Source organism: Phoxinus phoxinus (assembly GCF_949152265.1).
Source record: "Phoxinus phoxinus genome assembly, chromosome: 3".
In the NCBI taxonomy this organism is placed as follows: Eukaryota; Metazoa; Chordata; class Actinopteri; order Cypriniformes; family Leuciscidae; genus Phoxinus; species Phoxinus phoxinus.
In genome coordinates, this window is record NC_136878.1 from 43,320,743 (window position 1) to 43,335,143 (window position 14,401).

General features: G+C 36.0%; 1 protein-coding gene across 4 annotated transcripts in view; it reads left to right on the forward strand.

Moving 5' to 3' along the window:
* ebf2 (EBF transcription factor 2) overlaps nucleotides 1–14,401 on the forward strand; it is a 37,137-nt gene that overhangs the window by 12,939 nt on the left and 9,797 nt on the right. For all 4 annotated transcript variants that reach the window (XM_079606369.1, XM_079606370.1, XM_079606367.1 and 1 more), the window contains exons 7-10: nucleotides 9,912–9,993; nucleotides 12,114–12,255; nucleotides 12,448–12,578; nucleotides 12,703–12,829. In XM_079606369.1, the coding sequence (XP_079462495.1) occupies nucleotides 9,912–9,993; nucleotides 12,114–12,255; nucleotides 12,448–12,578; nucleotides 12,703–12,829 (482 nt within the window). The remainder of the gene's footprint in view (nucleotides 1–9,911; nucleotides 9,994–12,113; nucleotides 12,256–12,447; nucleotides 12,579–12,702; nucleotides 12,830–14,401) is intronic.

The following is a 14,401-nucleotide window of genomic DNA, read 5'->3' on the forward strand; positions in this document are numbered from 1 at the left end:
GGCTTTTTTTTTTATTTTGTATGTATTGTGTACCATTTTTAAAATCGTGAATGTGTAAAAAAAAAAAAAAAAAGCCTGTTGTGGATATAAGAAATGCTACACCATTGATAGATTGGTACTTTGAAAGACCAAGGGACTTTTTCAAACTTACAAATGAGAGTTGACAAAGATATTTAATATATTCATGTTCAAATATTTTTCGCTAGCAGATTTTCCTAGTTTTAATACGCTTCACTCTCTGGTTTTCAATGCCACCTACAACCTCTCCCCCTAATATTGATATAATTAGTCGGCTCATCAGGACACCTCCCCGATGCATGTGGGAATTGGGATCCCAGAGCACCTTCACCCCCCTCCTTTTTTAATCTGTGTCCGTTTTGTTTGGACCTGCTGCTCAGTCTGTCTGTCTCTCCACCCCCTTTCTGCCTCCACAACTAATCCAGTTATTAGCAGAAGGGGAGAGAATAGCTCTCAGCTGATGCTGAAGGAGGCTTTTGTCACATTATGATCCCCACATCTTCCCTTGGCTCTTCTTGCTGCCAGAGATTATGGCCTAGCTTTTAATCATTACCTGTCCATTTCTTATACTAAACATGCATTTTTGCACATTGAAACCTTCATTAGTTTGTTCGTATAATTGTAAGTCTTATCATGTGCTTGTGCATATTGATTGAAATTGTATTCTCAATCCAACAGTCCATGACTGATCAATACACACATGTGCTTTGGCCACATACTTTAATCTTGTGGATGAAAGCTACTGTTTTAAAAATGTCTCATGCTAATTGGCAATAGTGATAATATGTTAATGAACGTTTTGGTTGGCACATGTTGACCACGAGGTGTGTGTGTGTGTACCACTGATCTATACTTGATTTACATATTCGTCCCTAGAAAGAGCTAATTCTGACTAAACCAATCAGGGACATCTGGGGCTATCATCATTTATAAAAACAATATATAGATTAAGTACGGTTTTTTAATTGTAAAAAGGGTTGAGTTAGAGTATCAATGATTAGCTGTATGGAATTGAGGAGTGTGTGTGTGCGTGCGTGTGTGTGTGTGTGTGTGTGTGTACCTACTTATATTTCGGGGACAAATTTGTACCCAGAATTGAGCTAAACATGGCAAAATCCCACAAAACCAAATGCCTCATTTGTAAAAACAGTATAAAAGGAAATAAGTATTTTTTTTTATTTTGTGAAAATGCAGAAAGTTTTCAGTTAGGGTTAGGATTATGGTGTGGGTTAGGTTTTAAAACAAACTGTATATATAAACAACAGAAGTCCATGCAATCTTCCCATTTAGATAGCTAAGTAAAAGGTGTGTGTGTGTCAATTTATTTTCAGTTGTTCATAACATGCCTTAATTGGACTAGGGAAAGTTTGGCAAAGTGGAGGCACTAATTATGTTTGGCTTCTTAAGAAAAGAAAGATTCCTGAAAGTCCTGGTATATATCCTGCTATATCTTTGAATCTTTGTAGTAAATGTACAGCTGGACTAACAGCTTGAGACTCAGCAAGTCACTACCACACAGGTTCAATAAATGGATGCATACGATTAGTGAGGGATGAAAAGAACTGTTGAAAAGAAGGAGAGGGTTGAATAGGGATCAATCCCATGGTGGGTTTTGTGGGTTTTCAATCTATATAGGTTAAAACAAACAATATAATCAATATGGTATAATCTTATCAATAGAATAAGGCTACCGCAAGAATAAGGCTGATGGATTGGTATGCATGTTTGTTTGTTTGTCTTTTATCATAACTGTCAAATCTGTTTCCAAATGTTGTCTTGGTAATTGCTGAAAAAGTTAGTAGTTTGTAAAATCTATCTATACAGAATTTGGATTTAGTTATAAATTTAAAAAAAATTAAATATATAAATGAAAAACCTTTGAAAAAATGCTTATTGTATTCTCAAATGTAAGAGCCATAGTTAGCAACTTGAATACAAAACTTGTGGCTGTTGTTTTAGAGACTGGTCTGACATATAGCATTTCATCCGCTTCCTTATGTCTATCTACAATGAGTGCTCTGGTTAAAAAAAAGAAAAAGAGAAAAAAATCACAGTAATAGGAATGGTACCATCTGTCCCCTCTTACTTTGCTAATCAAACCCAGGGGAGTGCAAAACTATTGGATCAATATAGAAAGACAATTATCTGTTCCTGACGGGAAAATGTTCTGCAACAAAGAGTGAGCACTATAAGACGAGTGAAGGGATGGCAGAACAAACAATAATAGCATTTCTTTGAGCATAAGGCAAGTTTCAACATGAGTTATACTACCAATAAAACTATTTGGACCAATAGGTATTTGGAATCTGCGTTGTTAGATTAAATTAACAATAAAACAAGAATATTATAAAATATTTTTTATATAATTGTAATAATTATAATTGTGTCTGCTTTGAAATGTATAGAGTGCCTTGCAAAAGTATTCAAGCCCCTTATTTTTTTCATAATTTTGTTATGTTAAAATGCTCTCAGTTATTTACTTTTGTGACTTCTTTTTTATTAAATTTTTAAAATTATAACTACATACAAAGGCCAAGATCTGCCCAGGATCATTACTATCAACAAAACAAGCAACAGACAAAATAATACCCAGTCTACAACTTAAAATCTCAATGGATCGGTGTGTCAGTGAGGTCTAACCAAAGCACTTTAAATAATTTTAAATAGTTTCATCCCGCAATCATCTTTGAAATCTGAGGTTTCTAAGTCCATCTGCTTTCAATTCAATTGATCATTCAGGCATGATTTGGAAAGGTGATTCCTGTCACCGCTGTGAGGAACAGTGCTGCCTATGGTGCTAAAATATAATGCCCATAACTAATCCATAGCAAATGTGTACACATGCAGACAGGAGTGAGAGCAGGAACTGTGTTGGAGGAGGAGAAGAGACTGACAGGGCTCACAGCAGGCATGCTGGGAAGCTGTCAATGGCCCTATCAACCCCGACCCGAGTCCTGACAGATTCATCACACACTACATAGTCCACGTTGTCTGATCTCGCACAAATGCACGTCTAGAGATCAGTGCTGGAAACTAATTCGGGGCATCTGTCCTGATGAATTTATCCTTAATCCAGACAAAAAGCAGGAATGCATTACTGTGGAGAAAGTGGGATTATGTTGAGGCATACGGAATTTACCGTGGAGGATGCGATCTTCTGGATCTCCTCCAGATTACACACACACACACACACACACACACACACACACACACAAGCGCGCGCACAAACAAACAAACAAACAGAGGGGCCAGACTAGCACCAGGGGGCATCATTAACTCATTAGTGAAATTTAAGACAGTCAAGCACCAGTGCTTACACACACACACACGTCTCAATATGACTTGGTGGCAAGTCTGCCGATTAAGCATTATCTCTAATATCTGTGTGGCAAAAAACAGTGACTTACTAAATTATTCAATTTTTCAAGCACTTATATATTTCTGTCTTATTTTGCGGCATGCTTTTGCTTCCTGCTTTCCTCAGAAAACTCACATCAAGCTGTTCTGTTTGAGACATTTGGTAAAGTGAGTGCTGGCATTCTCCATTCTACCCCCCTCCCAAACACACACACACACTCCCAATTTGGAAACAGATGTTGTTTGTCAGATCCCATCATTACTGGCTAATTAAGCAGACATCTTTCCCTTCTCTTCTCCTATCTGCCACTCTTGTATTCATGCAGATTATCCTGCCTTTGTTTCCCCACAAAGATGAAGGCTTGTGCAGAAATGTATTTTTTTGGTTTCTGCGTTGGTTAAATAAATCTGCACAGGGAAGCACTGAGCATTATGACACACACATACTCATACACGTTGTGTTTTCATGTTTTATGGGGACTTAACATAGACGTAATTGTTTTTATACTGTACAAACTGTATCTTCTATCCCCAACCCTACCCTTAAACATCACAGCATTTTTACATTTTCCAAAAAAAAATATTTACAATGTCAAAAAATGCTTTTCCTCAAAAAAGTTTTCCTCACGGACCCAAAAATGTCCCCACAGGAGTTCGGATCTTGCCATTTTTGTGGGGACATTTTGTCCTCATACACATATGTGTGTGTGTTTGTTATAATGCTCACTGCTTCCCTGAGTATGTCTATGTAAGCGCAGACTTATTTATTTAACTAATGCAGAAATAAACACATGCGAGTCAACCAATTAGGTGGTCAGTGAAAGAGTTACTAGAGCTTAGGACCATAAAAAACAAACAGCTGTTTTATGAATAAAAAATATCGTGCAATTTCTAAGTCACTTAACAAATAAGCAAATTTGTGACATGACTACATGCTCAGTTGTATGAAAAGTCAGATTTTCTTGCTGCAATTGAAGCACAAAACACTCTTTTGAACATCCTCAGAATATGCTGGGAAAACATGAATCAACAGGATTCGAGCATCTTGCGTCCATGCCGGCTGGAGTGCATGCTATCATTAAAGCAGAAGAGATGGCAAATATGAAATTCATGTGAATTTTTTCAATTGTTATCACTTAAATTGTCATGCTTATAATATATTAAATGTATAACGTTTTTACAAAAATACTCTGGTTACACTTTATTTCGATTGTCCACTTTAGTCATTATACTAACTATAAGTAACTGTCAATTAGCAGTCATTAGAGGATTAGTAGACTGTCTGCTTAAAGGGATAGTTCACCTAAAAATTTAAATTATGTGATCATTTACTCATCCTTAAGTTGTTTCAAACCTGTATGAGTTTCTTTCTTCTGCTGAACACAAAAGAAGATGTTTTGAAGAATGTCAGTGACCAGACAGTTGACGGTAGCCAGTGACTTCCTAAAAAAAATACTATGGAAGTAAATGGTTACCGTCAAATGGCTACCAACATTCCTTAAAACATCTTCTAAATGATTGATTGATTGATTGATTGATTGATTGATTGATTGATTGATTTTTGCGTGAACTATCCCTATCTGGTAACTCTTTATTTTGATGCTTCCTCAACAGACATTTTGCTGACTATAAGCAGTGCTTAACTTGAGCCGGATCCTGTTTCGGAAAATGTCAGATTTCGGATTTTTTGCGTTCAGCCATTTGTTTTTAAAGTGAATCACATGGTGACAGTGCATGTGTGTGAGAATGTCAGCGCAGCGAGTGCAGGTTTATACAGATCTATTTTGGAGGTTATGGTTTGCTATTGGCCCTAAACATATTTTTGACCAATCAGCTTTCTTAAGTTCAAAATTACTCTTATTGGTTGGTGCTGCTTACTGCTTTTTGTTTTGCAGAAAGTTTTGGCGAGAGTGCATAGGCCTAAACTTGATGAATTATTCCAATAAAAATAAGTTAATATCACCAAAATGTCAAAAAGACAGTCAAGCAAACTTTAATTTTTCATATCGGTGAGTGAAGCTGAGGGTGTTTCTCATTAAAAATGAACTCGAGAAACTAATCTGAACCCCTGGACAATTCATCAGGATAGTGAAAGAAACTTGCAGGGCCGTGCAGAAACTTGATGAATGATACTTTATAGTTATACTTTTACGTCACAACGCAGAATTATTCATTTACAATTTAAGCACTGAATGTAACTTTACAAGTACATGTCAACTAACTCTATCCTAACAGTCTACTAATGATCTAATGAAAGTTAGTTGACATGTAGTTGCAGAGTTACTCAGTCACTTTATTTGGCAACACTTTATTTTACAGTGTCCTTGTTACATATGTTACATGTACTTACCATAGTATTAACATTAAAATAGGCATAATTACATGCAACTAACCCTGAACCAAATTCTAATCCTATAGTAAGTACATGTAGTTGCTTAATATTACTCAGTACCTAAATATATAATTACACTGTAACAATGACACCTTAAAATAAAGTGTAACCCTTTATTTACTGAGTTACTTTTAGGGTTTGGTTTAGGGTTAGTTACTTGCAATTATGCATAATTTACTGTTTAGTAAGTAGATGTACACATCACCTTCAAAAAATGAAGTGTTACCGAAAGTGAACCATCAAAATAAAGTGATAAATATTGAAGCTCTCACAAGCGTTCTCAAGAACTTGATGCCAGAATATTCAGAGCAGTTTGTAACTGACTGGAAGAAAACATCTTTGTGAAGGCAAGAGTCCTGAAGCAAGATGTTGGTTGGTTGCTTTTATTTTCCTTAGTTGTGGGAGCAAGTGTGAAAGGTCCCGGTGTGGTATGCGGTGATGGAGGTATTGATTTTTAGAGGCTCTATGTGTCCCTGTTAGTGGGGTCAGAGGTTGGGAACGTGCCCTGTTAACCCCACGACCAGTCTGGCCCCAAAGTCTGCCAAGGGATTCTGGGAGCCCAGAGTATTTATGACCAGCTCTAGCTAACCTCTGCTACCCAAAACCCCTCAGAGGCTTCCCCCACAATCCTCACCTATCCTCACTAGACTTTACTGGGATTTTTTGTTGTTGTTTTGTTTGCTGATTTGAATTTAAATTTGAATTTATTTATTTTAAAAGGGACAATGCACATTAATTAACATGAGCTCTCAAGTCCATAAATGTGCCAGATTTAGCCATACAGGCTATGTTTCATCTCCCTGAATTTGATGATGAACATAATATGTAGAATATCGGTCAGTGTCTGATACTTCAATGAACAATTGGTTCAAATCTTCATGTTACATTTGAAATAATTTGGGCTTGATTTAACGTTGTTGTGATATAAAACTCGCGTGGCTGTACTCACACACACACACACACACACACATGTGGCATACAGTCGCTGATGTATTGCTGCCGAAACTTTTCAGCATGTCAGTATTTCGATGCTGCACATCTGGTTTCCTAATTTTCCTTCCCCCACTCCCTCCATGTCATGACACTGTTTTGTTTTCCTAAGACGGAGCGGGAGGGAGGTGAGATGGACAAGAGGAAATACTGATGAGTGATGGCTTTGCATCTAACATCTCAACTGTCTCTTTCTCAGCCTTTGGTTTTGTGGTCTGTGGTAATGGGCATTAGTGCCTTTCAAATGATAAATATATAACTTATCAGTTTATTCTGAAGTGATACCAACTTACAACCACCAAGAACACAGTTATTGTTTGAGTTAATGCACGTCTTTTAAAGAAAGTACAGGTTTAGTTTCAAAACGGTGGAAATTTAACATTTGGAAATACCTTTAATATCACTTTTTTCCCCTACATTTTAGGATTATAGTGATAGTAAAATAATAATAACTTCCACAAATTAAGTATGAAATTACTGAACGTACAGGTGACCAAAATGTTAAACAAATCAAAACCATCCAATATTTTTGCTTTTTCTGGACATTAATTCAACCCACTTTATTAGACGCATTATGGGATGCTTTTTAAATGGGTTCCTAAGTTGCTTTTCTTTATTTTCTGATCTTGCATAATAATTTAAAACCTTAAAAAATTATTCTAATTAATAATAAAAATTATTAGGTTTGGTTTTGTAAAAAAGTGCATACACACTATTCACACATTTGGAATCATTAAAATTATTTAATGTTTTTGAAATAAGTCTCTTATGCTCACCAAGGCTGCATTAATTTAATCCAGTATAAACTGTAATATTGCAAAATAATATGAACATTTAAAATAATTGTTTTCTGTTTGAATATATTGTAAAAAGTATTTTTTTCCTGTGATCAAAGTTGAATTTTCAGCATCATTACTAATATGATGATTTGCTGCTCGAGAAACATTTCTGATTTTTATCAGTGTTGAAAACTACTAAAAAGTTTGGGGTACGAAATTATTTTAATGTTCGCTGTGATCATACTTGTCAAAGGTTTAATAGACATAGCCAAATCGCTTTAGGAATGAGATCTTGAGATCGTGAACTTTTAACGATTAATCGTGCAGGCGTACAAATTTGTATTTGAATTTTACAAATTCATATGATTTTTCAAAGAAAAGCCACCAGGAAGGACCACCCCTAAACTTACCCATGGCCTAAACAAATCTTATGAAAATATACAAGTGAGGAAGGCCTAGGTCACATTTTTATGAATTAGTCACCTCGTAAAATACTTAGGAATTGCTGTGATTCACCAACTTCTTCTGGTTGGTGAAGAAGACCTTACTGCAGTGAGTCTAAATATCACAGCTGTGCAAAACGTGATTATTAAACTTTTCCTTATGACACAACAGAGATGGAGGGATGTTGTGCTGAAGTTGCAAGGTTTTCCAGGAGTCCTAATTAATTATGCAAGATGGGTCTAATTATGATGCAGTGAATGGATGCATGGCAGAAGGTGCAAGGCAGCGAGGCTTAGAGATTTGCATGCTAAGTGGGTGGGGGAGTGACTAATGCATGTTAATGTGAGCCTGGCCGATGTGCTTTCATTTGCCTGCTTGCAGCTGTGCTCTCTGATTTCATGAAGGACTAAAAAGTTTATCATAGTTAAAGTGAAGAGAATAGTACGCGAGGCACGAAACAGCACGCAAGACCTTGACAAGTGTGTTGTAAGATACTGTAAGAAAGAGGGAGAGGGTTGGAGGACAGTGGTTCAGAGGCAGTGTTTATAGTGTCATTTGTTTAAAAAAAAAGAGATGATAAAACTTTAGGAAACTAGTTGGTCAGTCTTAGTTCAACTGTATCCACATGTTTTGGGGGGTTCATGCAACAAAAACAGCTGGAGCCCCCCTTTTTTTTCTTTTTTTTTTTTCTTTTTGTAGGTTGTCATTGCTTAGCATTGCCAAATCGTTATGGAATGAAAATTGTACATACTGTACATACAGTATAAAAGTACTTAAGGGAAATTATACTTGGGGGACATTATGGGTTCTGTGTCAAAACATTTTCCAGATCATTTAGATCTGCTTCCTGTGAAATATGTACTTTGTACTTTGAAGATCTTAATAAGTTTAAATGTAGTAATGAAGTGCAATCCGTAATTTACACCTCTGGACACGTTCATCATCTCACAAATAACAAATTTGCCACTTGTTTTGGATTATTGAGGGATTTAATCCTCATAATTGTTCCGGTCATTTTTACACAGAGATGATTTTCTTTTTCCCGAAAATGCTAGTTAATGTTATCGCATTGAACTAAGACTTTGCTCACACAGTGTATAACAACTTCCCAAAATATAATTGCATTTTTTAAAATCTTTTTTTTGTAATATTTCTGGTGTTCCAGGTCAAAAATGACCGGCCTACAAAAATAATTGCTGATGCATGTTATTAACAAATATTAGACTCTAAAAATGTGGGTCAAATATGGACAAACCCAGCCGTTGGGTTACATTTTTAAATTAAAAATGTTAACCCGACAGTTGGATTTGTCCATATTTGACCCAAATTTGGGTTAAAACAACCCAGCATTTTTTAGTGTAGACTCAATCTTTTTATCAACTTGTTTTTTTCTTTCAATGAGCACAGGTTTTGTATTTCTTTTGGGAACTGATCGATCGTAGGCATCACTGATCTGAGCGTATACACCCCAGTTTTGGAATGAACAAAATTCACCTAAAAAAATGCAAAAAGATGCATCAGCTCCAAATCAATGAGGCAATGCATTTTTTTGTATTTCGAACCCTAAAATATGAACCCTGACCCCAACTATTATTCTTCTGTCAATTCCACAAAATGGTAAAGTGAGAGACAGAGAATTACCTTTGCTGGTGGACTTTACGTTGACGTTGCATTGGAGTACAACATATGCATCATAGATAAGTGAACAAAAAATGTCTTTAAAATAAAACACTGAAATGTAGCAATGTTGCTATGAACTGCACTGGACCAACATAAAATACCAAAATTTACCTATTTTTACTTATTTATTCATAAGAAAGCTAATAGAAGCACACCATACAATTCACTTCTCTCCCTCTCCATCTACAGTTATCCTCTTCTTCTAGCTTGGTTTACTGGTTTACAGCTTGGTTGTTGTTTGTTTCCCACAGATTTTTCTTGAAGTTTTTCCTGAAGTGCAATCAAAATTGTCTGAAAACCGCAGGGAACCCCCGAGACATGAGGAGATTTCAGGTATGGATCATTTATATGTATTTGCAAAATGCTGAAATGTTCTGTAGTCTCTTAGACAGAACCCAGTTGCAGTGAATTTATTCCCTTTTGCCGAGTTTATTCTTTTCTCTACACTACGAAAAATACAATACAATATTTATTTATAAAGCGCATTTAAAAACAACCCAGGCAGACCAAAGTGTACAGAACAGAAAAAAAGAAAGATCAATCAAAATAAAACAACCACATTCTTAATCAGCATCTTTGTTTATATCCAGTAAAAATATCCAAACATCCTTAGAGCAAGATATATACATTATAAGGAAATTTGCACAAGATAAAGTATAAGGATTAGACAGAGAATGTATGTTGAATGTAAGATTGTAACATTCAATCTTTCAATAACACAACAATAAAATGAAAAATAAGCAATTGTCTGCAAATCGAAGAACGCATTATGTATGCCATATGTCTCTCAGATACATTTATCTTGTTTTAATGATATATATATACTGGAAAATAAGACAAATATACCGATGTAAGAATAGGTTTTGTTTGCAGATGGATAAACTGAGATTGTGAGTTTAATATCTCATGAGAAAAATCCGGAAAGTAGTATAAGCAGGGATCATCGGGAAGGTGCTTCAGGAAGTTGTCAGGATTTGAGTGATGGGCTCCAGATGGAGGAGGTCAGGTTATGTGACCCAGGAAGTGTTCACTGGGGACCTCCTGCTTTACTTCCTCACACTTGTCTTTCACTACTGGAGCCGCTATCTGACATTTCATCCCTCACTCTTCATTTCCCTGCTGTCCTTCCTTATTCAGTTTTTTTTGGAGTGAGAGTTTTTTTGCAGCAGCATCTGCAGCATCTCTCTTATCTATTCCTCGTGTTGTTTTATTGTCTTCAACTCTACAATGACAATCTTTTGTACATTCGTGAGCACTAGTGCTGCACGATATATCAAAATGAAATCAACATCGCAATATGGCTTTAGTGCGATTGCCAAGTTGCGCAGGGTGCTAATTAATGAAAAATATATAACGGTTACCGGTTATAAAGTGAAGCGATGCATTCATACACCTGATATCATGAGATGCATGCGTGGAAATGAACACAGTGCCGAGCTTCACTCACGTCTTTATTCGCCAGCAACTCGTCAAAATAAAAACACGACGGGTTACTGTTTGTAAATTAAGAAATTAAGATGTAAGTATTGTAATTTTACATAAAAATAAATTATAGTACAATAGTGTTATTACAGCATAGGCCTATGTTTTATTTTTAATAAAAATCACAATAAAATCATATTATCATTTTATATTGAATTTGTCAAAAACAGTGGGAATGCGTACATTTCACAAATAATTAAAAAGAAATGGCAAGTAACACGTTGAATTAAACATGACATTTTGAAGTAGGAATAGTGAAATAGTTTTTCTTTTCTTTTTTTACTCCTAGCTTCTTCTTTTTTTAAATAGTTTATCCCTAAAAGGATTTTTACATTAAAAAGTCTTTAGAGTAAAAAAATATTTTTTATTTTCTATACAAATGCAATTCCCACTCACAGAACGATTCATTCTTTCATTCAAGTCATCTGGTGAATATTTCTGTATCTTTTTGAAACCGCATTAGTATGTGGTTTGAAACCTATTTAAAATTGGATTTGGGATTTTTCCACATAGGATTCACTCCATAGTTTAAAAGTAAGACTAAGATTTGAATACTGTTTTCTACACTGTAAAAAAAAAAATTTTGGTTTAACTTAAAAAAGCAAGTTACCTTGTTGCCTTAAAATTTTAAAAATTTGGAATTTGGAAAAAAACGAATAATTTCAACAATAAAGAGATGGATGTGAGAGGACTGCAATATTCTGTAGTTATCACAATTTGTTCTTACACTCTTTGGCTGTTATTTGTGTAGTGCTCTTTATTACAAAACCATTCGACAAGTGCTAAAACTATAGATTTTAAATCAACAGTACCGGTAGTAGGCGTTTCCAAAGATAACATTGCAAGGATATCACTGATCGTATTTTGAGATTAATCAAAAGAAATTGGCAGGAAGGTTTTTATGAACTACATAAATCTCCTCCTTAAAAACTGTTTTTATATCAATGTGTCTTGCTTTTCATTCCAAATAGGTGGTTCTGTCCACGACGGTCAACGTGGATGGTCCCGTACTAGCCATTTCTGATAATATGTTTGTGCACAACAACTCCAAACACGGACGTCGCGCTCGCAGAATGGATTCGAATGAGACGATGGAGACTAGCATGGAATACGGTGAGATTTAGACGAGATGCCATTGAGAAAAAGCAAGCAGTGGAAGTTTTTAATCATGAAGTCCAAACATGGGCTCTAAATTTGCTTATTCTGTTGCAAGACTGCATCTATATGGTCACTTAGGACTTTATCAGTCCTTGCGTGATCATTTCTTGCATTTCTAATCACCTTTTCATTCTCTCTCCACTTCAGCTACTCCCTGTATCAAAGCCATCAGTCCCAGTGAAGGTTGGACTACCGGCGGGGCTATGGTAATTGTGATTGGGGAAAACTTTTTCGACGGTCTGCAAGTGGTGTTCGGGAGCATGTTAGTGTGGAGCGAGGTATGTGTGTATCCAAGCCGGCTTTGACTTCTAATGAGGGAAGCTTTTGTAATATTTGAAGAATTGGCTCAATGATTGAGTACCAAGAAACTGTAACCAAACTTTTCTGTCATTATTCATGCAGCTAATCACTCCTCATGCAATCCGAGTGCAAACTCCTCCTCGACACATTCCTGGGGTTGTGGAAGTTACGCTGTCCTACAAATCCAAGCAGTTCTGTAAAGGAGCTCCAGGCCGCTTCATTTATACAGGTAAATTGAGTAATAATAATACATTAAAGTGTAACTGTTGCCAAAATTTAACCTAGGCTCTTTTTGTTTATCTACTCGAGTTAAACTTTCGTGTAAAAGCATAATTAGAATGGAAAGATTGACCGTATTTTCGTTTTAGGTCAAAATGCCTTTTGAATGCGAGTGCATGGGGCACTTCTATGATAGCACCAAAATCGCTGTTTTTAAAACACTAAGAAGGCTCGACACAACATAAAACTGTGCTTGAAGTATCACCAGGGGCTCTACACATGAACTCCAGCATTGACTACATTGTTTGTGTACACAGAATTTACTAAAATTAAAGGTTTTGTCGACTCACTTTATCAGTTAGTGTTTCCGGTGGCTGGAATTTTGTCAGTCGAAAGTAGTCAATCTCCGAATGCAACTTAACAGGGAGGAGAGTAAAGATGGAAAGCGCCTAAAGCTTAGTTCCATATACATTCACTGATAATTTGTTGTTTTTTCGTTAGTGAAAACCAATATTGACCTTGTATTTGAAAAAGGATCCTCATATAATAATGAAATGATTCAGTGATACAGATCGACTATTTTTGACTGACAAAATGCCGGCGGCCGGGAAGAACAACAACAGCTACAGTGAGTTGTTCAAAACCTTTCTTTTTAGTAAACTTTATAACTAATTCTATGCTCAAGTTCATGTGTAGAGCCCCTGGTGATACTTCAAGCACAGTTTTATGTTGTATCGAGCCTTCTTAGTGTTTTAAAAACAGCGATTTTGATGCTATCATAGAAGTACCCCTAGCATTCCCATTCAAAAGGCATTTTGACCTAAAACGTAAATATGATCAATCTTAAAAGTGGCGTTTCCATTCTAGTTATGCTTTTACACGAAAGTTTAACTCGGGTTGATAAACAAAAAGAGCCTAGGTTCAATTTTGACAAAAGTTACCCTTTAAATATACATTTATGCTGGTTATAAAACATACACGTAGACATCCACACTCATGCAGAATTGCATATTTAAAGACCGATATATTATGTTAAACCAGTGGTTCCCAACCCTGTTCCCCGCCTACTTATACAATGCCTAAAAAAAGTATGTTTTTTGTGAAGAAAAAGTACATACTTTTGAGTGTGTAGCACAGCCTTTCTCAAAGTGGGTGCCGCGGCACACTGGGGTGCCCCCTGACTGTGTCAGGGGTGCCGCCAAAAAATTACGTAGGCAAAAAAAATAAAATAAAAATAAATAAATTGACATTTCATATATAAATATATTTTAATTTACATAAATACATTCTTCTTCTTTTTAAACATATAAACGGATTAATAAAATTGTAAATTCATTTTAGATAAATAGATATATAAAATTAACCATAAAAATCCGTCTCACATCATGACGTCCCCGCGGGGTCGCTCTAGCCCCCTAGGGAGCCGCGCCCTAGAGATACGCGAATGGGCTATTATTTCATCCGCAAAGTTTTGCATCACAAAACTCATCTGTCCGCCATCCATCCGCAAAAGCGTTTTTTAAAAATTTTCAAAACCGCACCGCCCGCCATCCACTGATTGGGCGATGGAAGGAGACTAGAA